This window comes from Molossus molossus, unplaced genomic scaffold (genome assembly GCF_014108415.1).
Source record: "Molossus molossus isolate mMolMol1 unplaced genomic scaffold, mMolMol1.p scaffold_m16_p_13, whole genome shotgun sequence".
Lineage (NCBI taxonomy): Eukaryota > Metazoa > Chordata > Mammalia > Chiroptera > Molossidae > Molossus > Molossus molossus.
Window position 1 is genome coordinate 94871870 of NW_023425348.1, and position 23360 is coordinate 94895229.

Here is a 23360-nt window from a genome sequence, read left to right on the forward strand (position 1 = left end):
TCTTCTGCCTCTCTACATCAGCTTCCCGGAGCCCTTTTCTCCCTGTGGCTTGCTTGACACTGCCCTTCAATGCGCCCCCTGCTCTGCAGAGCGTGTGGGGCGCTGCAGGGTGCAGAGAGGAGCCGGCCAGTGTGGGGACAGGAGGCAGACGCAGCTACAGGGAGTGGGGAGTGGGCTTATCCGGGCTGGGCGAGGCTCAGGTGCGGGGAGCTCGGCGCGGGCCTGCTGCACGGCGCGCTGCGCGCCCTCCGGACGCCAGGGGGCGCTGTGCCCGAGGCCGCGGGCCGCGCACGCCGTGCTTTCAGCCCGCGGACCGGAAGCCAGCGATGGCGCGGAACGTGCTGTGAGTGGGGTGGCCCGCGGGGGGGGCGGTCACGGTCAAGGGCACGTGGACTCATGCCGGGGGCTTAGGGGGGCGCGGGCGCCGGAGTGTGGACCGAGCCGGCCCGGCAGCCTGCACCCCCCGCGGCCACGTGTGCAGACCCGTCCGGATGCCTGCCTGGGGCCCGCCGGGGCGCCCACCGCAGCCCGGAGCCCCCGCCCCGGGGGTCCGCCCTGCCCGCGCGGCACGGGGGCCCGCTGCGCCCCACAGGCCCCCCCGCCCACCCAAGGGAGAGCAGGGACCCTCGTGGCCCTGACACGAAGGCCCCCGTGAACAAGTGCGCGCGTGCGTGGCGAGGGGAGAAGTGCACGCGCGCGCGCATCAAAGTGAAGCACGGACACGTGCGCGCGCCGCGGGCCAGAGCGGGGCCTGGGCGGCGCCCCCGCCCCCCACACCCGGCCCCGGCGCCCAGGCCGACTGCGTGGCCTGGCCGGCTGCGGATCTGGGGAGAAGGCCTCGGCCCCGGAGGGGGGGCGCTGCACGGGGGGAGGGGCGCGCTCCAAGCCGGCCCCCGAGGCCAGGGACGTGCGGAGGGAAGGGAACGGGGACATGGGGCCGGCTGCAGAGCACGTGCTCGCTGGCCAGGGAGGCCCTGGGGGCCAGGCTTGCAGTGGAGCCACGCGGTGGGGTGAGGGAGAGGGTGGGATCGCAGATGAGTCACCCTCGGGGGCCACAGGGCGGGAGGGCTGGTGGCAGCCAGCCAGCTTGCCTGGTGGAGAGGGAGAAATTCAGAGATGTTCGGTCGAGGTGCTTGCGAAACACCGCGGGAGCGGTCAGGGAGGCAGGGGGGTGGGTGAAACCACCCCGAGGCCAGGGGTGGGCCCAGCGGGGGTGCTGGGCCTCCAGGAGGCCCAGGGAGCTGTGTTCCAGGGCCCCGCAGGAGGGTGGTCAGCAGCACGAGTTGTTCCCGCGCTGGGGGGTCCCAGGCCTCAGGCAGGGGCCTTGGGAGGGCCTGGTGCTCAGCGTGGGGGGAGGAATACACTCACCGTGCCCCGCGTGGGTCTCCCACCTAGACCCTCACACTGGGCCTCTCTCCACCCCGGGCTAAGTGTGCCCCATCAGGCCCCAAGTGGGGGTGGGGGTCTTGGGGAGATTGGAGGTGTGAGCCAGTGCCTCTGCGTGCGTACAGTGACCCGTCTGTGCCCCCCCTGCAGTGCTGCCATTGGTCACCAGGGGGGAAAAAGAGCCCACTGCATGGCCATTTGTCCGCCTGAACTCCCGCAAGGGTAACACAAGACAGGCCGTGTACCCTCAGACCTGCCTGCCTTCCCAGCCCCTTGCCGGTGCCTACCCTTGCACAGCAGCTGTGCCACAAGGAGGTTCTGCTGGGGTGACTGCCACCGGCTGACTTGGTCACCGGCACACCCCAGGTAGATGGTACCCAGCCGTTCCGTTCGGTTGTCCAGGACTGAGCCCCACTGTTCCTGCCTCAGTCATGCCCCAGGTGCCCACTCAGCCCTGCCTCCTTCAGGACGTCCCACCCAGGTCCTCTCCCTGGCCCCCCTCACCTTCCCCAGATGTGGGAGGCAAGGGCCAGCTTGGACTCTGGCCACACTGAGCCCCTTCTGTGGTGCTGGTGCTGCAGATCGGTCACCAGGGGTGAGTGAGACTCGGTGACCCCCCCCAAGCACCACCTTTCACCCAGACCTGCCCTGGGCTCCTGGCCTGCTCGTCTGGCCGGAGCTGGGTCCACTGGGAAGTGGCAGTAGGTTGAAGTTACAGCCACCTCTGCCCACCCTGGGGGATTTCGGGGTGGGGAGGCGGTGTGGTGAACTTGGGGTTGGTGAACTGCAAACACCATGTTCCCTGAGCCTGTGGTCCTGCCCTCGGGGGGTAGCAGGGACCCGGTCCCCACTGCAGGGCCTTGGAGTTGGTGGGTGACCTGTGCCCTCAGCCCCATGTGGGGCCCACTCCTGGGACACCGACAGCCACGCTGGGGCCGTGTGCCTGTGGGACTTTCCCTTCGAACAAGCAGGCTGCCAGCTGTTTGGGGGTGTGGGGGGCACACTCTCTGTGGCCTCTGTTTATTTCTGGAGTAATTCATTGGCCCATTCTAAAGGCCGGCCTCAGGGGTCCCACATTGAGCAGAACCGTGCATGAGTGAAGGAGGCTGTGGGGCCTTGGGGTGCGTGGGGCGGTGGCCTACAGAGCTGCCCCTTCGCTTCCCACCCTTGTTAACCTGGGGAGCAGATAGGGGCCCGCTGGGGGGCTTTCTGGACTCGATGTGGACATGGATCTCTCCCTCACAGGTACCCTCTGTACCAGCTGGGCAACCCCCAGCTCCGGGTTTTCCGCACCAACTTCTTCGTTCAGCTGGTGCGGCCTGGCACAGCCCAGCCCGAGGACACGGTGCAGTTCCGGATCCCCATGGAGTGAGTCCACAGGAACTGAGGCTGGGGGCACCGGCTTCCCCCCACTGGCAAACCCTTCAGGCAGCCCCTCGAGGCTCTGCAAATATTGACAGAGGCCTGCTGTTCAGGCTGTCTGGGCTCTCCACCTGGAGAAGCTGGGGGGCGAGTCTGAGACGGCTGCTCTCCTGCCCCCTCCCCCGGCATCGAGTCCCCGGAGCTGCTGACATAGCGGCCGAACCATGGTCCTCCTGTGGCTCCTTCCAGGCCTCCAGTACCCAGGGGGCACTGCCTCCCTGCCACCGAAGCTACAGGGTGCTGCTCTGAATTTCAGGGTGTCACTGCCCCAGGCTGGGCCCAGGCTTGGCTTGAGCTCTGGGTGAGCCTGCAAGGGCAGGGGCAGGGGCAGGAGAGGCCCAGGGCCTGGGTGTCAGTTGCATTCAAGGCGGAAAGAGAACTGGGCCTAACCCACCAAACGCAGTCCTTTTCCGAAGTGCCGACTAGGACCTCAAGGCGGGGTGGCAGCTGTGGAGGGCCGGGCCGGGCCGGGCTCCCGGCAGCCAGGGGGCACTCGCAGACCGTCACTTCCCTCGGGAGAGTTCCTGGAGCTTGGCCCCTTGGCCTCTCATGAGCGTGGGCCAGTGGGAGGGTGAATGGGACCGACCCAGTCCAGGGAGCCTGCAGCCTGGTCCCTCCGTCACCCCCACAGTAATGTGTCAGTGCTGGGTGGGGACCTGCCCCTGGCTCCGGGGTTGGTCCAGCCTGGCCGCAGCCCTGGCTTTACCCTGCTGTGGCCGACGAAGCTGTACCCCTGCCCGCCCTGCCACCCACTGGCTCTCACCCCAGAGGTGGGGCTGTCTTTCATCGGCCTGGTTCACGTGCCTTTCCTCCCTCACCTAGGATGACCAGGGTGGACCTGAAGAACTACCTCGAACGCATTTACAGCGTGCCCGTGGCCTCCGTGCGGACAAGGGTGCAGCACGGTGGGTGCCTGGGCCGGGCTGCTCCCTGTCACGTGGGCCACACCACTCTGTGCCACTGACCCACATCCCCGTGGCCACTCTGTGGGTCTGGTTCTTGGCACAGGGGGAAGCAGAGGCACAGGGTGCCCAGCTGACTTCCGGGGTCACACTCCTCTCGGGGCAGGGCTGGCCTCGCAGGCCACTCAGCGCCGCCAACGCTTCCTTGAGCCCCTGAACCCTCCTCACGGACCGTTTCCCCGTGAATCTGAGAGCCTTCCGCCCGGGGTGAGGAGCCAGGGAGAGCCCTGTGCTGCCCGGCGTTGGCTTCCTGAGTCACGTTAGGAGTTTGGTTTCCAGCAGAGACTGGCCCCGGCTCTCGGGGAGCGCCGTCTCGGGCTCGACGGCCGCCCTCGGGCTGGGCCGGCTGGCTCCTGCAGCCCCGCCAGCTCCCGCACGGTCCTCTCTCGGACGTGGCTCCCTGGACCCGTGGGACCTAACATCTCGTGCTGGCAGTCACATTTTTCTCCCCCCGACAGGTTCCAACAGGAAGAGGGACCACAGGAATGTCAGGGTGAAGAAGCCCGACTACAAGGTGGCTTACGTACAGCTGGTGAGTGCCGCGGGCAGCAGGGTCCTGGGAACAGGCGCGGGTGTGACCGACAGTGACCTTGCTGGGGGGGCCGTGTTTGTGCAGCAGCCGCTGCCCGGGGGCCCAGGAAGGCCTTGAGGGGCAGGATCTCAAGGTCCACTGCGCTTAGTTCTAATCCACAGCGAAACCCGTGAGGAGCTGGGGTTCAAAGCACAGTTAAGCCAGTGGGAGGGGACGGGCACTTTGGAACTTCTCAGGGGCCACCCTTGTCGAGCCTTTGAACTTTGAACGTGCTCCGGGCAAAGCAGGCCCACCCAGGCCCGGGGGATTTGGGTTCTGACAGAAACCAGATCACTCGGAGCCTCGGGAGGGCCCGTCCTTGGATGGTTCCCAGGCGGACGGCAGCCCTGCCACCAGTACCACCACTGCAGGGCCTCCGCTCAGCCCCTCCCCTGCGCACCGCGTGGTGGGCACCCGCACAGTCCCCGTCCTCACTGTGGCTCCGGCCTGGCCGGGGGCTCCGGGACAAGGGTCCGGCCACATGAGCCTTTACTTCCCAAGCCCCGGGCTGTGGACCGTCAGACACACTCTCTCATACCCCCTTTTCTGCTTTTCTAGTGTGGTGGGACCCCAGACGGGTGCACGTTCTCAGAGTGCTTCCCACCAACGCCCAAGGCCCCTCGGTCCCCAGGCAGGGTCTCCCCAGGGTCTGTGAGCTGCCCCTCTGCTGTTGGAAACCTGAAAGGGGGGGTCCTCCAGTTTGTCCAGTTTCTGTGTAAACAGCCCAGTGGAGGCGCCCACGGGCGGGCGGCCACTAGATGGCAGTAGCGTTGTTGTGAAACCCTCGCCCCACAGACCTATCTGGGGCGGCAGGAGGCAGTTTGTTAAGAGACCGAGTGAGCGCGGCAGCTTTTCTGAAAAACAGTCACAGCTGTTGTCCTAAACGGGGGGCCCCGTAATTATTTGGCCTAATATTTGCTGTGCATAAAATCAGCCAGCGCAGGGGGGGGCGCCGCTGGCCTCATAAAGCCGCCTGTGTCCTCTGTGTTGGGTCCGGCCATCCGTCTTTGTCACGGCAGGCTGGTGGACAGCCTATGTGTCCACATTCGCCACGAGGCCCTTCGCAGGAGAGCTGTAGTTCCAAGTGGCTCTGGAGTCATCCGAGCCTCACATTTTTCCCCGGGCCCCTATCCCCACCCCCACTCATGAAAACCGAACTGAGCAGCGCCGAGATCTGGTGTCTGCGGCTGCCCCTCCGCCGCCTTTGTCAACCCCAGGCAGCGAGAAGCAGGCCGCTTAACGGGGAGCACGGTGTCCCCGCTGGGCAGAGTTCCTGCAGCTCCAGAATTACATGTGTGATGCCTCCCACCGCCCCAGCTCCTGCAGACCTTTGCCTGTGCCCTTTGAGGGGGTCCCTCCTCCGTCCCAGGCTGCTGAGGCCGACCCTCCTCTGCCGGAGGCCTGTCCCTTTGGGCCCCCCTCGGGGCTTCGAAAAACAGAGCTAATTATAAAGTACACAGAGGGTCGATCAGAAAGACAAATTAAATCACCAGATTTATTTTGAGTTGGCTGCTGCAGAAAAGCCGGTCCCACCGGGTGGGAGACCCACATTTTTCCCTCCTCTGACAACCTGATAAACATCTCTTTGGCCCCGAGTCCGAGCTGCAGCGAGGGCCTCAATGGCCCACACAACAAACAGAGCGTTGACCTGCCCGCGAAGCCTGGTGTTTACACAGCGCACAGGAATGAATGGCGGCCGCCGCGGGGCCCAGCGGGAGCGCCTGTGCAGACAATGGCCCGGGGGCTGCAGGGTTTCTCCACTTTTATGACGTTTTTCTGCTTTCCTGTACTTTTCCGCAATCAGATGGCCCTCTCTTCCCCGGAGGCTCCAGGGCTTTCTTTGTGAAAGTACCAGGTGAATTCCTTAGCAAGGGGCTGCGTCGGCACCGTCCGCCGCCCCGGCCCTGGTCAGAAACAGAGAATCCTGTTCACGGCTTCCTCCGTGTCGCCCCCCCAGCCGCTGCAAACTGCCATCTTTGTATTTATAGTTAAAATGTCATTTCGGGTTTCCCCCACCTCAGAAAACCAGCAGAATCACCTCGGTATGTTAGACACACACACACACCCCCTCTGGCCAGTCAGCCCTGCATGTAAACTATTGCCTTTGGTATTTTACAAAAGGAGGGAAAAGGTTTTGAAACGTGTAAGATAATCCCCCAGCGGGCTGGCTACCGAGTGCCCCTCTGCTTCTCATCAGGGCAGCCCCCCCCCGTGACCCGCACGCATAAACCGCGCATTCTCGGGGGGCGCACGGGCCAGGTCAGCCCGCACTTGGCCGCCTGCCCACATCCAAATTTCTGTACAAAACAAGGGTCTGCGAGAAGCAAGCGTGCTGTGCTGACTTCCCGGCCCAGAGTCCCCCAGAAACAGTGCCGTCCCCTGCCTTCCCTCCCTGCCGGAGGCACCCTCTTCTCCCACCCTGTCGGGGAGCTGGGATCCTGCCTCCCCCACACCGGGGAGGACTCTGGGTGGACCTGGCGGACGTGGGCACGCTGAACCTTGGGTGAGGGGCGGAAGCCACGCGGGAGGCTGCCTTCTGCACACTGCTGCCCGACCCCTTCTTTGTGCTGTGTGCTGGACTGGCAAGGCGCTGTCCTGGGGGTGGGCTTTATGTGGGTGAAGGCCTGCAGGTATTCGGGGCGGAGAGGTTTCCGGCAACACCACACAACATGGAGCCCGTTCCCCCAGCCCCGCTCCAGCCCCGCTCCACCAGGCCTCCCAGGCACCCCGAGAGAGACGGCATTGTGGGAGCACCTCTGACCCAGTCCCGCCGCCAGGCAAAGGCCAGCCTGGCCGCCCCAGGGGTTTCCCCGGCAGGGACATGGCTTGGGGACACCCGCGGGGGAGTCAGGCCCTGGTAGGTTGGTTGGGGAGGGTGGCAGGTCCTGTCCACACCGAGGGCGGCGCCGGCGGCCGGGGCGGCCCTGCTGAATGCTTGTCCTCTCCACAGGCGCACGGACAGACCTTCACGTTCCCCGATCTCTTTCCTGAGAGGAAGCCGAGCCCCGAAGGCGACTCTGTGGACAAGGACCTCCAGCAGCAGCTCCTGGAGGAGCAGCAGGCCAGGCAGAGCCAGGACCCGCGGCGCGGCGGTGTCCCCGAGTGGTTCGGCCTGTGATGGGCCGGTGGGCGCAGGGCTGACGGCTTCAATAAAGTGCTGCATGCCTTGAGGGACCGCGGGCTCCGTCCCTGTGTCCCGGCCGGCCCCTCCTGCTAGTCCCAGTCGCACCCTGCTCCCGGCCTGTGCACGGCAGCCTGGCACCCGTCTGGCCCACACCACACATGTCCAGTCCTGTCCCGTGAAGCTGGGACGAGGCTGAGACCCTCACTGCAGTGCAGGAGTGAGACGCCCCTGGGAAGAGTACCCAGAAAGCAATTCCGAGCACCCACACAGCCGGGTGGTGAGGAGCGGGTTTCGGGAGCACGGAGCAGGGTGTAGCTGGGGCGCATGTGCCGGCCGGGTGGCCGGCTGAGCCGGGGCTCCAGTGGCGGTGTTAGGGGTGCCGAGTGCAGGAGCTGCCGAAGGAGGTGGTGTTGAGGGGATGGTGACGCAGTGAGGCCGTGGGGCGGGTGTCAGGAGGCAGCCCCGGGTCTGGGAAGGGTGCTCGGCCCAGTGCCCCAGAGGACCAGAGCTGGTCAGTGATGGCGGCACCGTGGGGACGAGCCGGGAGTGGGGAGAGCACTCAGACCGGCAGCGGGGGGTTGAGTGTCCAGGAGGCCAGGTCCCCGTGTCTCAGGTTCCTAAGGTCCGGCCACAGCTCTGCTTGCTGGTCTGTGAATCTGAGCTCTCCCAAAAGCCCCAGCGGGCAGCCTGGCTGCCCCCTGGGCAGCGGAGAAGGAACAGGCCGCGTGGGGGCCAGGACTGTGATCGCGAGTGTGTGTAGGGTTGACTCAGACGTCAGGCCTCGAGACCTGGGCAGCACGCACAGTGGCAGGCACGACGCAGCCCCGCTGTGGCCTGGGCCCCGCTCTTCCCCTGCGGGGGCTTCCGGGGGAGACAGAAGTGGGGAGCTGGCTCGGCCACCGCTCCGCCTCCCCCAGGGGACACCCGGACAGGATGGTGGCGTCAGTCAGGCACCCCTCCGCCTGCAGGGTGAAGGTCCGGGCAAACTCCGCCCTTCAGTGTTGATTTAGAGTGACGGGAAGGTCCGGAAGTAGACCGGAGACCAGGCAACGGTATTTTCCTTAGAGAAATAATTCATGGGGCCCTGCGGCCCTGAGGACCCCGACTCAAGGCCGGGGGAGGAATCTCATCCTTCACGGCTGCCCTTCCAGCCCAGCCGCCCCCACACGGCTCCTCCCTGGGCAGCCTTGGTCTGCAGACCCCCCCACCGCGCCCAGGGCCCCCGCAGCCTGGGAGCCAACTGCCTGCTGGGGAGGAGGGAGGCCCCAGCCCCGGGGCCAGCAGAGGGGCCAGCAGAGCCTCCGTGGGAATGCGGGTGGAAGGGAAGGGTCCCCGCCAGGCAGGAGGACAGGGAATGCGGGGGTAGGGAGCTGCTTGCAAGAATCCAGGAAGTGGGCCTTCAGCTGGGGGCTGGCTAGCTGCCCCCCTCCTCACCCAGACATTCCTCGGGGAGGGAGAGGACCAGTGCCTGAGACCCTGGCCTCACCCCACTGTACCCCCATGCATGGGGACCAGAGGAAGGCCTCCTGGCGGCCCCCCAGCCTGGGCATAAGCCTCCCCGTGTGACCCCCACCCATGTGACCCAAACAGCCTGTTTGTCCTGCAGCGGGAGCTCCGTGGGCCCACCTTTGCTGGAAGTTCTAACAAGGGCCGGGAACGAGAGGGGCCCTGACCCATGGGCCCGGGGCTCCCCCCACCATGACGCCTGCAGGGAGCAGGGGTGAGCAGCTCCCGGGGTAGGAAGCGGGCTGACGGGGGAGAGCCCACAGCGGCGCCCAACCTCTGTGATGTGCATTAGTGGGTTCTGTTTACTTTGCAGGAGGGAGAGAGGCCTGCTGGGGCCGGGGCTGGGGCCAGGGCTGGGGCCAGGGCCTCGGGGCCACCGGGACAGCCCAGCTCTGCTCCTGACTCCCCCGTCTGCGCCAATGACAGCGGCAGCATTCCGGGCTCCGCGGCCCACGGGGCACATCCCAGACCCCCCAGCAGCTCTGGCTGAGGCCCACCGGGGTCTCTGGGACCCAGAAGCAACCCATCTGGCCGGTTTCTCTTCGGCGTCTGGTTTTCCTCTCCAGGGCCAACAGAGTCCTCCCGGGCCCCTCGCTTTGTCATGCTCCCGACAAGTCCCCCGAGCGACTGATTGCAGGGGGCGCCCCCTCCCGCCTGCCCAGGCCCCTCCAGTCCCATGTGAGGTTGTCCACCGTCTTCTGGCCTCTGCTCCCCGCGGCCCTCCCTCAGCTCCGGCCTCTAGCAGGGGACCCTGGTCCAGGGACCCCCCCAGCTCTAAAACAGCAACAGAAGCTAAAGAAATCAGGCCCCTTAAAGGTAGCTCTGGGCCACCATGTCTCGGGGCTCCTTCCTGCCCGGACCTTCCTGTGATTCCAGATGTTCCGTGAGTGACCGCAGGCAGCACTACCAGGTAGAAAGCCCCGCGGCCAGTCCCTGGGGGTTTGGAAGTAGGGTCCGGCCTGGTCAGGCAGGGTCCAGGGGTCTGGGTGGTGGTGCCTCTGCCACCGTCACCGCTGCCGTCCTCGGCTGGACGCTGCGCTCCTGACCGGCCGGCGTGCGGTGTGGGGCCCGCGGTGTGTCCCCGGGCGGAAGGCCGGCATGGGCGTTCCTGTCTCTTCAATGGCTTTCTTGGGAGCCAGCCCGCCTACCCTACCGTACACCCCCCAAAGTCTATCGTTTGATGCCCGAAACACGCACCCTCACCATGATCAATTAGAGGGCGTTCTCACGCTGCCCTGCCAGCGACCCCACACCCCTGGTCGGCCAGCCCTGCCAGCTGCCGCCCGCTGCTGCCTCCACGGGCTCTGGCCGTTGTCAGACACGGGTCACCCCCGAGTGGCCCTGGTGGCCGGCTTCTTTCACTCAGTGCCGTGGCTTCCCGGCCCGTCCACTTCACTGCTGAGCGAGTTTCCGTGTGGAGGGCACCCAGCCTGGGTGCCCACGTCCCCGGGTGGGCACAGGCTGCTTCCATGTCACAGACCACTTTGCCCGGAGTGTCCCCCTGGGGCTGGAGAGGCCCACCCTCCGTGGAAGGGTCTTTCTAAGTCCCTAAGATTCCCAAAGGCTGTGGAGAGATGGGGGCCACGCCAGGACTCTTGCCATGCCAGACAGTGTGCAGGGCACCCCTCCGTTCCTGCTCCCCCAGCTTCCTGGATGCATCTGCTTTCCGGACAGAAGGGGTGAGGGCTTGATCTCCATCCCAGGAACCTCTCTCAGGTTTGACACCCAGCTCAGCCCAAGGGAGCTGCACCCCAACAGGCTCAGCCTGGATGCCTGTGGGGGCACGGAGGCCACCGGCCTTGGACGCGGCCGACCCAGGCCCTCCCCACGTGGTCCGTCAGGCGACCTGCGTAGCATCTGCATTCGCTCCTTCCCGGCTGAGATCATCCACAGCCCCAATCCCCCCAAATCACTTCATTATTTCTTTGTAAATAGGGCTTTTCCTAGTCAAAATAATCAGCATTTTTTTGTTGCTCTCACATCTGGCTTTGATTGGCCCCAGCCTCGTGGGGTGGATGCTGGAGCCCTGACGTTATGACGAGGGGAGAGGGGCCAGCCTGCTTTCCTTCCCGCATGAGACCGGGCGTGGGGGCTGGGGTGGGGTGGGGACCCCAGCCTCTCCACACAGCTGCGTGCTCTCCCTGCCCGGCTCTGCAGGATCCTGGTTCCACCTCCTCAGAGTTAAGGCCTGGGGGGCTCTCCCTCCACAGGGGTCCTGGACATGCATGTGGCAAACATCCCGGCTCCGGGGGCCCCTCACCCCAGGACAGAGCGGCCCCTCCACCTTCCTCTCCGGGACCCTGGCTGTCCCCCTTGTCAGGGGACATGCACAAGGAGAATGCCCCAGGTCCCTGCACTCTTCTGCATGAAGTCAGGGCCGGAGGTGCCCTGTGAGGATGAGGCCTGCAGGTCCTGGGGCAGCCCAGCACCTTCCCTCCTTCGGAAACAGGAGGCTGGGAGGTGGGGGTGTCTCTAGGTTCCAGCAGGAACCCCTGTCCCTTCCACATGGGCATTGGCATGGCTCTGTGAGCGCCCCCGAGTGTGTCCTGAGGCAGCCCGGTTTGGGGTGCACAGGGGACAGCCCTGTGGGTGGACCTCAGCCCTGTTCTCTGACCTACTCTGCCAGCTCTCTTTCCCTTCAGCCCTGCAGACCCCACCCCGTGTCCCAGTGCCGGCCCCTGCCCCAACCCCAGGCCCCTGCCCCAACCCCAGGCCCCTGCCCCAACCCCGGGCCCTGCCCCAACCCCGGGCCCCTGCCCCAATCCCGGGCCCCTGCCCCAACCCCAGGCCCCTGCCCCAACCCCAGGGCCCCTGCCCCAACCCCGGGCCCCTGCCCCAACCCCAGGGCCCCTGCCCCAACCCCAGGGCCCCTGCCCCAACCCCAGGGCCCTGCCCCAATCCCGGGCCCCTGCCCCAAACCCGGGCCCCTGCCCCAACCCCGGGCCCCTGCCCCAACCCCAGGCCCCTGCCCCAACCCCAGGGCCCCTGCCCCAACCCAGGGCCCTGACCCAACCCCAGGGCCCCTGCCCCAACCCAGGGCCCTGACCCAACCCCAGGGCCCTGTCCCAATCCCGGGCCCCTGCCCCAACCCCAGGGCCCTGTCCCAATCCCGGGCCCCTGCCCCAACCCCCGGGCCCCTGCCCCAACCCCGGGCCCCTGCCCCAACCCCAGGGCCCCTGCCCCAACCCCAGGGCCCCTGCCCCAACCCAGGGCCCCTGCCCCAACCCAGGGCCCTGACCCAACCCCAGGGCCCTGACCCAACCCCAGGGCCCCTGCCCCAACCCCGGGCTCCTGCCCCAACCCCAGGGCCCTGCCCCAATCCCGGGCCCCTGCCCCAAACCCGGGCCCCTGCCCCAACCCCGGGCCCCTGCCCCAATCCCGGGCCCCTGCCCCAACCCCGGGCCCCTGCCCCAACCCCAGGGCCCCTGCCCCAACCCAGGGCCCTGACCCAACCCCAGGCCCCTGCCCCAACCCCAGGGCCCTGCCCCAACCCCGGGCCCCTGCCCCAATCCCGGGCCCCTGCCCCAACCCCGGGCTCCTGCCCCAACCCCAGGGCCCTGCCCCAACCCCAAGGGCCCTGCCCCAACCCCAGGGCCCTGCCCCAACCCCGGGCCCCTGCCCCAACCCCGGGCCCCTGCCCCAACCCCGGGGCCCTGCCCCAACCCCGGGGCCCTGTCTCAGGGACGACCCGGTGCTGATGGGGAAAGGAGGTTCTGGGCCTGCTGTTTGGGTGGTTATAAAAGTGCTCGAATGTCCTCAGAACCGACATTCGGTGTCTATAAGACGGAACCAGCACAGACACGTTCCTGCTGCCCCGTTGTGCTGTGCGGACGCGGAGGTGGGGGCCCTGGACCGTCCACCTCGCCACCCCCGCTGTGGCCCCATGAGCTGACCAGCCGCAGACCGAGTGGCAGGCCTGAGCAGTGGGTGTTCGGGACGTGCCCGCCGTCTGCCCGGCGGGGGGAAGAGACCCGCAGAGCGTGGGAGGCCACCCAGAGGACGGGGCCTCCAAGGCTTCTGGGTGGCACTTCTGAGTGGGGGACAGGCGCTCGGAGAGGACCCCCAGCTTCCCTCGCCGGCTTGGGGAGGTGCCTCCCAGAAGCCTTTGCGGCAGGCCCAGGGCAGGGGTGAAGCGCCCTTAGCCAGAACGAGGCGCCGGCCTCGCCCCTTCGCCTCACTGAGCGTCTGGGATTCCGATGGCCCAAACAGCTGTGGACGTTCCTGCCAGGGTCTCCCTGGGGCTTCACCGGCGGCCAGGGCCCGAAATCATTCTTATAAAAACCGTGTCAGCCCCAAACTGTGTGATATCTGATTTGTAGCACTAATAAAATCCCACGCCTGCTGCCAGAGTGGGGGGGTGGGAGCCCAGTGCTGCAGAGGCCCCGCTTCCCGCTGGGGCGTGTGCGTGTGCATGCGTGCGTGCATGCGTGTGTGCGTGTGTGCATGCATGGGAGGGAGGGGAGGTGCCCCCAAAGAGCAGGGCTCCTGCAGCTCCGTGGCCACACTGAGCCCGGGAGCTGTCCCCTCCACCCACACCCTGTTCTGTGCCTTGTTAACCAAAGCTGTGGCTGGACACCCTTGGGAGGTGGACGTGCAGGCTGGTGCCCAGGCTGCCAACGGGCATGACTGCCCAGCGGTGGCGCTTAGAGAAGGCAAGGGTGCCCAGAGGAGGCGGCATCCGGCTACCTGTGACAGGTAGCCCAGCCACTCAGCCGGCTCCCGGGCCGAGCGCAGGGACAGGCCAACGCGGGCGCACAGCGGGCACATCCTGCGCCTCTGAGCCAGCCCAGGTAACAGCCGTGGGGGTCCCTCTCGCTAGCCGCTGCTTCCCCCACATTGGGCCTGGGAGGAGCCCGGTGACCCCAGACAGCTGGCCCAGCCACATCCTGCCCAGAACACCACTGAGAATGTTCTCTTGGCCCCCAGTGGGGACACAGCACCCAGCTCGGGCTGCCAGCTATGGTGGGGTGTCTGGACAATCCTCCCTGCATGGGCCGGGGGCCTGGGGTGACGGTGTCCTTCTCCTCGGTAGGGGCTGGTAATTAAAGGCCAGCTCAAAGGGCCCTGGAAACATGCTCATTAGGGAGGCTGGCCCAAGTAGGCAGGCCAGAGGCGTGGGGGCTCTGCAGTGAGGGTGCCCACCCCTCCCAGGACCCCCATGCTTCGGCCACAAGTTGCCCATGGGGCTGGGCCTTGATGGGCACGGTGGTCCTGAGATCCCTGCCATGGTGGCCTCCCAAGGCCGTTCTGTGGTTTCGGCAGCCAGAGCACCAACCGCCAGCAGGCCAGCAGGACCTCGGCTGTGCGGGGCCTGTCTGAGGGCTGAGGGCGGCATGTGAGGCTGTCGCGGCGCCAGGGGTCCATGCTACTGACCTTGCGACGGGGAGGCCGTTGGCTACAACCTTGACTTTGTTTGTCTACAATGTGGGAATGATAATGCCAGTCAGGGACGAGGCAGTCCAGACTGGTGGAGGGCGCCCCGGGCACTCTGCAGGGCTGACACTGGGGCCTGCCCCCGGACTCCAGCCCCAGTGCCCAGCCTTCTTCTCCACCCGGATATGTGTTGGCATTGTGTCAGGCCTGGCACCCCCCCCCCCCCCCGTCCAGCCCCAGTCTCTCTTCCTGTGGCTGTCCGTCACCAAGCCCTGCCCCCAGGTGGCCGCCACCATCCTGGGTCCCTGCTGGGTGTGGTGCCCAGCCCTGGGCCCTGGACCAGCTTCCTCGAAAGGCCGCGGTGTGGCCGAGTGCGCCAGGCAGGTCCTCTAGAAGTCTTGGTCCAAGGTCAGGTGTGGGAGGCTCCCGGGTGTCCACCCACTTGTGAGACTGTCCAGGCTCTGGAGGTGGTGCCAGAGTGGGCTCCACACCCCCTGGAGCAGCCCCCATGGTCGCTGCCCCGTGTGGCCCCAAAGCAGGCCGCGTACACAGAGGTGCCATGGGTCCTGCTGCTTGGGAAAGACGCCTCCCTCCAGGCTGGTCTCCGGGCTCTCGCCCCCCACCCCCCGCGTCAGCTGTGATGTGGCCATTCCAGGGCCTCGAGGCTCCTTACAGAGTGTCCAGCACTCCTGGGGGCCCCAGGGAGGTGCGGCCTGCATCTCGCCCCACAGACTCAGCCCTGGGGGTACAGGGGGTGCCCAAGCCCCTGCTAGGGCGAGGTGTGGCCGAGTGTGTGGGGATACACACCCCAAACATCAGCACCCGGGTTCTAGGACCAGGACTGGGAGCCTCCCCTAGCTGAGGGTTCCCCCTGATCTTGGGGCAACTTGGCATGTGACCCTACTGAGCTGGTCCCGGTGCCCCCCGGGGTGAGGCAGTATGATTTCTAGAAGGGGCCTCCTGAGAATGAAACCTGGCGGGAGGCAGGCCGGTCCTGAAGGAGGCCCGGTGGGGTCAGGAGCAGCTGGGGTTCCGGTCCTGGTCTGTCCTCCACCTCCCAGAACACGGCCTGCTGTCCTGGCCCCCCGCCTCACCCTGGCTAATCTGCCTTGGCCCCTCGGCTGGTACAAAACGGGAAAACTATGTGTTCCCAGCCTCCTCTGGGGCCGGGGGGGGGGGGCGCCAGCTGCCCAAGGAGAGCGAGGAGGGCGTCAGGAATGCCCACCATCCGCAGCTATCGAGTTGCCTGCTGGATGCCAGGGCCTCAGCCAGTCCTCCCCGCTCCTGCTGGGACCGAAATAGCTCCGGGAGGCGGGGCACAGCTGTCCACATCGGTCACCATGACCCTACCAGCCAGCAGTTTCTGAACTGCCCTGACCTCCCAGGTCAGGGAGGCTGCAAGGCCCCCGGCGGCCCCAGGAGAGGGACGGAAGGGCCGTGCTGGTCACTCGAAGCCCCTTCTGCTGCCGGGGCCTCTGGCTCCGCGTGTTTGCCTACCGCCCGGTTCTCCGCCCCGCCGGAAGCCCCCTCCGCAGAGTGGAGCGCTGGGCCCGGGGCGGCCGGGGACCAAGGTCACGGGGTGACCCCGCAGGTGGGGTGCAGAACAGGGAGAGTGCCGGTCAGCGAAGGTTTGATTTCGGGGGGCCAGAGGGAAAGCGGGGGGACTCAGGAAGCTCTGAGACCAGGAAGCGGGACCCGAGGAAAGGACCCTGATTTGGACGGGTGGCCGCGTGGGCGGGGCGGCTGCAGGCCTGGCGGTGAGGCCCGCAGGGGGAGGGGCAGGCGCCGGCCAGGCGGCTCAGCCTGGGGAGCTGGGACACAAGTTGCCCACGGGGTCATGGAACATTCTTGCTGGGGGCCGGGGGCTAGGGGCCAGGGGCCGGGGGCCAAGGTGAGAGTCCTGGGAGGGAGCTGGGGGCTATCTGGGGGTAGAGCACACTTAGTCACCTCTGAGGTATGGCTCCCCGCTCTGCACCCATGTGGTTGCCACAGCAACACTGGGAGGGGCCAGCAAGCAGCCCACAGCAGAGGGGCCCCCTGACTCCTGGTGCCTGGGAGGGGGAGGGACAGCCTGTTTGGGAGAGAAACTCACCTTTCGGCCTGGTTCCAGCCCCGTGCGCCACGCAAGGGCGTGTGCACTTTCAGGGTAGGGGCCAGGCAGCCACCCCGTTCCGGGTCCCCCGGATGTCAGGGTCCATCAAGAGAGGAGCTTGGCTGTGGGTGAACCAGGTCTCAGGGCTCTGGGCCCACGCTAGGGGGTCCCCATCTCCTTCCATGAAAATAGGGACTCGGTAACCCTGCCGCAACTCTTCCCACCCTTCAGGATAGTGGGGTCCCAGCGCCATTCAGAGCAGGGCTGAGCGGGTCACCAGGTCGAAGCCCCAGGTGGTGGCCTGATGAGGGCAGTAGCACCACACAGTGAGACCGAGGGCTGCCTGGGCCCCCAGCCCCACACAGCGAGACCCAGGGCAGCCCGGGCCCCCAGCCCCACACAGTGAGACCCAGGGCAGCCCGGGCCCCCAGCCCCACACAGTGAGACCCAGGGCAGCCCGGGCCCCCAGCCTCACACAGTGAGACCCAGGGCAGCCGGGGCCCCCAGCCCCCCCAGGCCGGTTCTCAACACAGGCGCCGGTTCAATACCCCTCTCCTACAACACAGGCCCAGAAACTGGGGTCTGGTACCCACATAACCGGGAGACACCCCTCTCCCCTTCCTGGGGTGCTGGGCAGGGATCCTGGGCAGGGACAGCCTGGGGCGCAGGGTCCAGCTATTCTTCCAAGACTGAGGCCAAGTCTTTGTTCCCTGTGAGGACTCTCGGGGACCAGCTAGAGAAGTTTTGTCTGTGTCGCCAAGGGGAAACTGAGGCAAGCAAGCGCTGACTGGGGTCTTGTGTTCACCTCTCCACACCCTAGGCCCGTACCTGGGCCGGCCAGGGCCCCTCTGGAACCCCGACACCCACACCCGGGCTTGGTCCCAGGGACTGACTGCTGGTGTGCCAGGGGACAGAGCGCCCCAAGGGACCTGGGCCTGGAAGCAAAGCCGCGTGGGGGTCATGTCCCCAAGGGCGGCGGCGCTGCTGGCCAGGAGGGAGCGGACGCCACTCGGAGGGGTCGTGTGTCATGGTGGCCAGGCTGTCCTCTGCTCAGCTGGTGACGACCTGAACTCCCCTCGCGGGCCAGGAGCTGCGAGGCCTAAATTAGGGTCTGAGGGATAGACCTCAGGCCTCACGGGGACACCTGAACCCCCGTGGCAGCAGGAATGTCCGGACCCAACCCCAGGGGCCGACAAGAGACAAGCAGAAGCCTGCCTGCACTGTGGACGTGCCCCCCCATCCCTGGAACAGCCCCTCTTCCCCAGTTTCGACCCTGCAGGGCTTATTCTTGGGCGCCCCGCCCAGCCCCCATAGGCCCCCCGCCCCCACAGGACCCCCGCCCCCACAGGCCCCCCGCCCCACAGGCCCCCAGCCCCCACTGGCCCCCAGCCCCCACAGGCCCCCAGCCCCACAGGACCCCCGCCCCCACAGGCCCCCCACCCCCACAGGCCCCCAGCCCCACAGGCCCCCCACCCCCACAGGCCCCCAGCCCCACAGGCCCCCAGCCCCCACAGGCCCCCAGCCCCCACAGGCCCCCCGCCCTGCCTTCCGGCCTCGGCTGTCGGCAGTCTGAGCGAGGGGTTGGCCGCCCCCTCCTCCCTCGCGGGGCTGTGTCTTATCTCTGGGAAAGAGATTACGGGTTTCTGACATTAAATTTTCATGCTGAAGTTTCAGCGTGTACTTTGAAGAGTGTTTTTCTCCAGCTAACACCTGGAGGGGAGGGACGAGGAGGATGTTCCGCGTCCACACAGGGCTGACTCGGGCGCAGGAGGGACCCCTCCCCACACCCCCTCTCAAGAGTGAGTTATTGATTCCGGCCACGTGAGCGCCTTCCGGGCTTGGTTCTGCTTAGACCCCCCTCCAGCCTCTCAAGTCTTGCCAGCTGCCCTGACCCCTAGGCTGCATGAGGGGGGGGACTCGAGCACTCGCACAGGGTCACACATTGTCCTTTGTCTCCTGTGGCCGGCTCTGGGCAGCCCCAACTGTCCTAACCCCCAGCCCTAGGAGAGGTGAGCCTGGAGGAGCCCCTGGTGAGGGGACAGATCCCTGCCCCAGGTGGTCCTGGGGTCCAGGCTGCCTTACCCTCTGCGGGAAACAGTGATCGGTCATCGAAAGGGACTGGCTGAGGTGTCTGGGAACAGAAGGGGCCACTTGGAAAACTCAGTCTTAACCCTGTCTGGTGGGTCATTTTGATTTGGGGATTTCCAAACATCGGGGCCACCAGAGGTCACCTTGCTGACCCGGCCTGTCTCATTATGTCACAGCCAGACTGCTGTGACACCTGACGGAATCCAGAAGGCCCCTGAGCGGGCAGGCCGGAGGTGGGGGCGGGCGGGAGCCAGGCTCACTGCATGCTGGGCCCCTACACGCCCGCCCGAGCCCTCACACCCGCCGCAGCCCCGCCGAGGGTCCTCCCGACGGCTCCACACAGGTCGGGGGCACGTCCTTACCCTCACGCCACGCGGCCCCTCCTCGCCTCCCCAGCACTGTGGGGCGAAGAGCAGTCTCAGCACGGCCCCTGCGCCCTGCTCGGTGGTCCAGCCCCATCCAGCCCCAGTGCTCCCGCAGCCCCTCCCCCGGCCCCCATCTCTGCACGAGGGGCCAACTCCTAGGCCCTCTGCAGCCTCCTTCACAGCCCAGGGTCCTTCGGGGCGCGTCCCTTCCCATCCCACTTCCCTCAGGCCATCGTTAGGCTCGGGCCCAAGGTCCCCCGTGCCCCTTGTGACCTCCATGGGGCCCCTACATGAGGTCAGCACATGAAAGAATCACCCTGAGGTCCAGCCCTCTGCCCCCCACCGAGTTTCAGAACCATCCAGCCTGCCTCTGGCCCAGCCGCCCTCCCAACCCGTGCCCCCTTTTCTCTTGGGTCCCTGACAGGCGACAGGGCCCCGCCTGGCCACCGGCCCCGTGTCTGGGTCTCCCTTCTCACACCTGGCGTCGCCCACTCACACGCCTCTGCAACCCCCAGACCGTGGCCGGCCCCCCAACGCGCCCCCTTCTGGGCACACCCTCGAGATGGCCTCGGTGGCCCTGTGGTCGTCCCCCAAGGTCAAGATGTCCCCCACTCAGAACTGGGGACGGGGCAGTGCAGAGTGGGCGAGGGCTCCGGGTCTGGCTGCTCCGTTGCTTTCCTGTCCCCAAGGGAGAGACGCCGTCCAGGGGCTCGGGGGAGACGACGGGCAGGCCAGAGATGGGCCTGGACCAGGGCGCCGGGCGAGGGGTGGACGTTTCACCCCTCCTCCGGACACCGGCGGCCCGGCCCCACGTGCCCCCGCGAGCCTGTCCCGGGCACACAGCCGGCGGCTTTGGTGGCCCTGGCGCCCTGGAAATGGGAGACGGGTCAGCAGTGCTCAAGGCCAGGCGGTGAGCTCCTTCCTGTCCCTTCCGAGCCTGGCCTGTGGGCTCAGCATGTCAGCACACTCCGCGGGACAGGCCTACTCTGCCCAAGTGCCAGCTGCCCACACGCTGCCTCGGGCCTCGAGGGTCCTTCTCGTGGGTCTCATCCTCCCCAGCCCTCCCTGCCCACCTGGGACAGTCCCTGGAGGGGCAGAGTGACCAGCGTGCCCTCTCCTCCCCTCCCAGCTGGCCTTGCTGCCCCCTCCAGCCCCCTGCTGGCCCGCTGCAGAGAGGTGGCCAGCCCCGCCTGCAGCCCAGTGGGCAACCCGGCCCCAGAGAGCTGGACGCAGACCACTGGCCAGCTCATCTCTTGGGATGGAAGCCCTGTCCAAGTGAGGCCTGGGCCCCCTCGGCCTGTGTTGTCTCTGGACACCCAGTCTGTCCACATTTCCACGGGCCCCATGTCCAGGCGCACTGGGGCTCTGCGAGGCTGGGTGAGGCTCCGGGGTGGGCCGAGGACCGCAGTGAGGACACTGGCCGCGCGGTCAGGGGCTGCGGCTCACAGGCACCGTGGCTGTGCACCGTTTGCCCCCGGCCCCTGGCGCTCGGGGCTCCGTTTCGGTCCAGGAAGCTCAGGCACCGGCGGGGAAGCCCCGGCCGGACGTGGCCCTGCCTGGCTGCAAGCACGAGGCCACCCCTGGACACTCCTCTGGCCAGGGCCACCCACCCACACGGCCACCCACGCGGCCACTTCCTCGAACCTCCTTGGGAGGCCGCCAGCAGCATCCCCAGGCCGTGATGTGCGAGGCGGCTCTGCCTGCTGTCCCTCTTGCCCTTGGGGACACTGGACCAGGAAGGAGGCAGAAGGGCCTGGGAGCGGAGCCCAGGAGAGGGCGCGCAGGTGAGGGGCTCGGGGAGGGTGGGGCCCCTCCGTGGGGACAAGTGGACGTTTAGAGAAAGGGGACAGGTGTTTCGGGAGAACAAAGAGGGTGGACAGGTTGGGCCTGGGGAAGGGGACTCTGAACGGCTAGAAATTCGAGGGCTTGAGGTGGGGGCTGGGGCCTTCCCCGCAGGGCCGCGGCCGGAGCGGGGGCCGAGGAGGGCAGCAGGGAGCCACGGAAGCTGGACGGAGGCTGGACAGAGGGGAGCAGTGTCCACTGGCCCCACAGCAGAGCCCTTCTTCCCTGCTGAGTGGGCTCGGCGTCGCCGTGTCGCGCACCCACAGTGCCCAGGCCCTCAGCCGCCCGGGGCTGTGCTGGTGGTGGGCAGGCGGGCAGCCGAGACCCAGAGCGGACACAGGTGTGTGGGTGGGAGGGTGGCCAGCGTGTGAGGTGTATGGGGGGGTGCTGAGGCCACGCTCTCCCCTGTGGCTGCGCCCCCCAGGCTGGGCCTCTGCAGGGACCATGGGGAACTGGGAGGGGAGGGCTCTGGAGAGACAGTTGTCTCAGAAATGGCTGAGCGTCCCCTTGCTGGGCTGAGGGCAGGGCCCTGGGGACTCGGGCCCAGGGTTCTCCCGTGGGGGCCGAAGGGAAGGGGCCCTCCCCATGGGCCAAGCGGCATGGAGTGACTCACTCAGAAGAGAAATGGAGGATCCTTCTAGAAGCCCAGGGCGGGTCGCTCATCTCCTTTCATCCCCAGGACCACCGGTTGACTGGTGGCATCTGGCACTGGGCGTGAGGAGGTCCTAGCCCCGTCCGTCCGTCCGTCCAGGGTGGACCCAGCTCGCTGGGCCACGGCCCCTCTCGGGCTTCATCCTCCCGTCCAGGGGGTAACAGCCCCGTCGCCCCTCTCTGTGGGGCTGGCCCAGAGGGCACCTGGAGAAAGCCCCAGGGAAATGCAAAGCATCGCATGGACCTCAGCCCCAGCCCAGTGGAGTTGGGGGCCAGGGGGGGAGACAGGGACAAGGGGCTCTTTCCTGGTGAGGTCCGCTTACCCCAAAGGCCAGTCCGGCTGCGGGCCGGCCAGGCAGCCGCTCACTCGTCCAGCGGGAGCTCGTCTGCACAGAGGGGCACCCCTGGACCAGGGAGCCTCCGGGAGGGGCCAGGCTCGGCTCCCCGTCTTCTGGGAAGCCAGGTGGGCAGGGAATAGGCTGGAACGGGGTGGGGTTGGGGACAGTTCCCGATTCGGGGCAGGGGCAGGCTCCTCCCTGGGACCACACAGGACTTGGGCTCCGGGGTCCTGGCTGGGTGGGGGTGGGGTGTTCCCAGGTAGAGTCCAGTACCCTGCAGCCCACAGAACGGGGCTCTGGGCAGCGCCACCTCCTTTAGGGCAGGTGCCCAGCCAGTCCGAGCCCCATCCTCAAAGCCCGGTGCCCGGCACGACCCGGGGGTCTTCTAGGACTTGCTGCAGCCTGGACATCTGAGAACTGACCTGTCCCAAGCTGGACGGTTGAGACTTGATGGTGGTTGTGCTGGGCTCCAGCCCGGGGTGGTCTCCAGGTGGCCGCTGGGGGCTGGGGGGAGAGGGTTGTGTTCCATGGCTTGGCCGAGGGGACAGTAAAGAGGTCCCTCTGTCTCAGCCTGTGTTCCTCCTTCCCTCACGACACGGCCGCACGCTGGTCTCCATCACAGGTCCAACCTTGACCGTCCCACCAAGGCTCAGAGACCCACAGTGGCTGCTCCCCCACCGGCCAGCTGGGAAAAGGCCCACGGTGCAGGGCGCACACCAGGGCGGCCAGGGATTGGTCGCCGCCTGAATGTCCCCGGACGGATGCCCGTGTGCCCTTGGACAGCCTCTCCCTCGGACAGGCTGTCCAGGCCGGGGACACCCTAAGCCAAAGGGATTAAGAAGAAAGGACAGACTTGACCGTCCCTTTGGCCACGCTAGTTTGTCCTTCATTGACTGTATATTTGCTCAGTGGGTGAGAACACGTTGGAGGTGAGGGTGCCAAGGGCCGGTGGTGCTCCGCGCGGCTCAGAGCCGCGTGCCCGCCCCCGCCCGGCCCGCCCCCCCCCCCCCCCGCCCGTCCACCCCCCTCTCCCGTGGCCATTTTGCACATTCCTGTGGTCAGCCAGGAGAGCAGCGGGGATCCTCTTCTGGGCTTCAGGGTGAATGGATGGTCACATGAATGGGGTGCCCTGCCCAGCCTTCTGCTTCCACCCTGAGCCCAGAGCCTCCTGCCTCAAGGCCTCTGCCCCACCTGGGCAGGAGCTGGGAGTCTCCTGTGGTGCACGCGGGGGTCTCTGGTCCGGGCTCAACCTCTTTGCACCAGGACAGGGGCGGGGAAGCTGGAGGTTGTGGGCTGGGGCAGACCCTGACCCCTTCCCACATGGGACCCGGCCGGCCTGCAGGCTGATGCTTGCTGACTTCCCCTCGAGGGGCCCTTGGAGACCCCGAGCTCCTTGACTGCCGAGCTGGCATCTGGGGCAACTGGGGGACCCTGGAGCCCCCTCAGCACCCTCCCGGCTCCATCTCCTGCTAGAGGTCTCCTGGGGTGGGGATAAGGGGAGCTCCATTGGTGGTGACCTTGACTGCAACGCCCCCAGCACACCTTCGGGAAGGACGTAGGGACCCCCGGGAGACAGGGCAGGACGAGGATATGACCTCCTGCCTCGTCCTCCGGGTCTTTCTCCTGCTGGGCCGAGCTGT

The 23360-nt window shown here is 67.2% G+C and overlaps 1 protein-coding gene and 1 long non-coding RNA gene across 2 annotated transcripts; one reads left to right on the forward strand and one right to left on the reverse strand.

Annotated features, from left to right (window-relative positions):
* Window positions 1–299: 299 nt before the first annotated feature.
* On the forward strand, window positions 300–7512 carry MRPL23 (mitochondrial ribosomal protein L23). The gene is made up of 5 exons (XM_036260164.1): window positions 300–343; window positions 2632–2754; window positions 3631–3713; window positions 4229–4302; window positions 7292–7512. The coding sequence occupies exons 1-5, from the start codon at window positions 327–329 to the stop codon at window positions 7457–7459; spliced, it is 465 nt and encodes a 154-aa protein (XP_036116057.1). The 5' UTR covers window positions 300–326; the 3' UTR covers window positions 7460–7512.
* On the reverse strand, window positions 5858–22471 carry LOC118629059. The gene is made up of 4 exons (XR_004959344.1): window positions 22143–22471; window positions 21706–21861; window positions 21345–21586; window positions 5858–6245 (listed from the first exon to the last, which is right to left on the reverse strand). It is a non-coding gene; the product is annotated as an uncharacterized LOC118629059 (long non-coding RNA).
* Window positions 22472–23360: the final 889 nt, after the last annotated feature.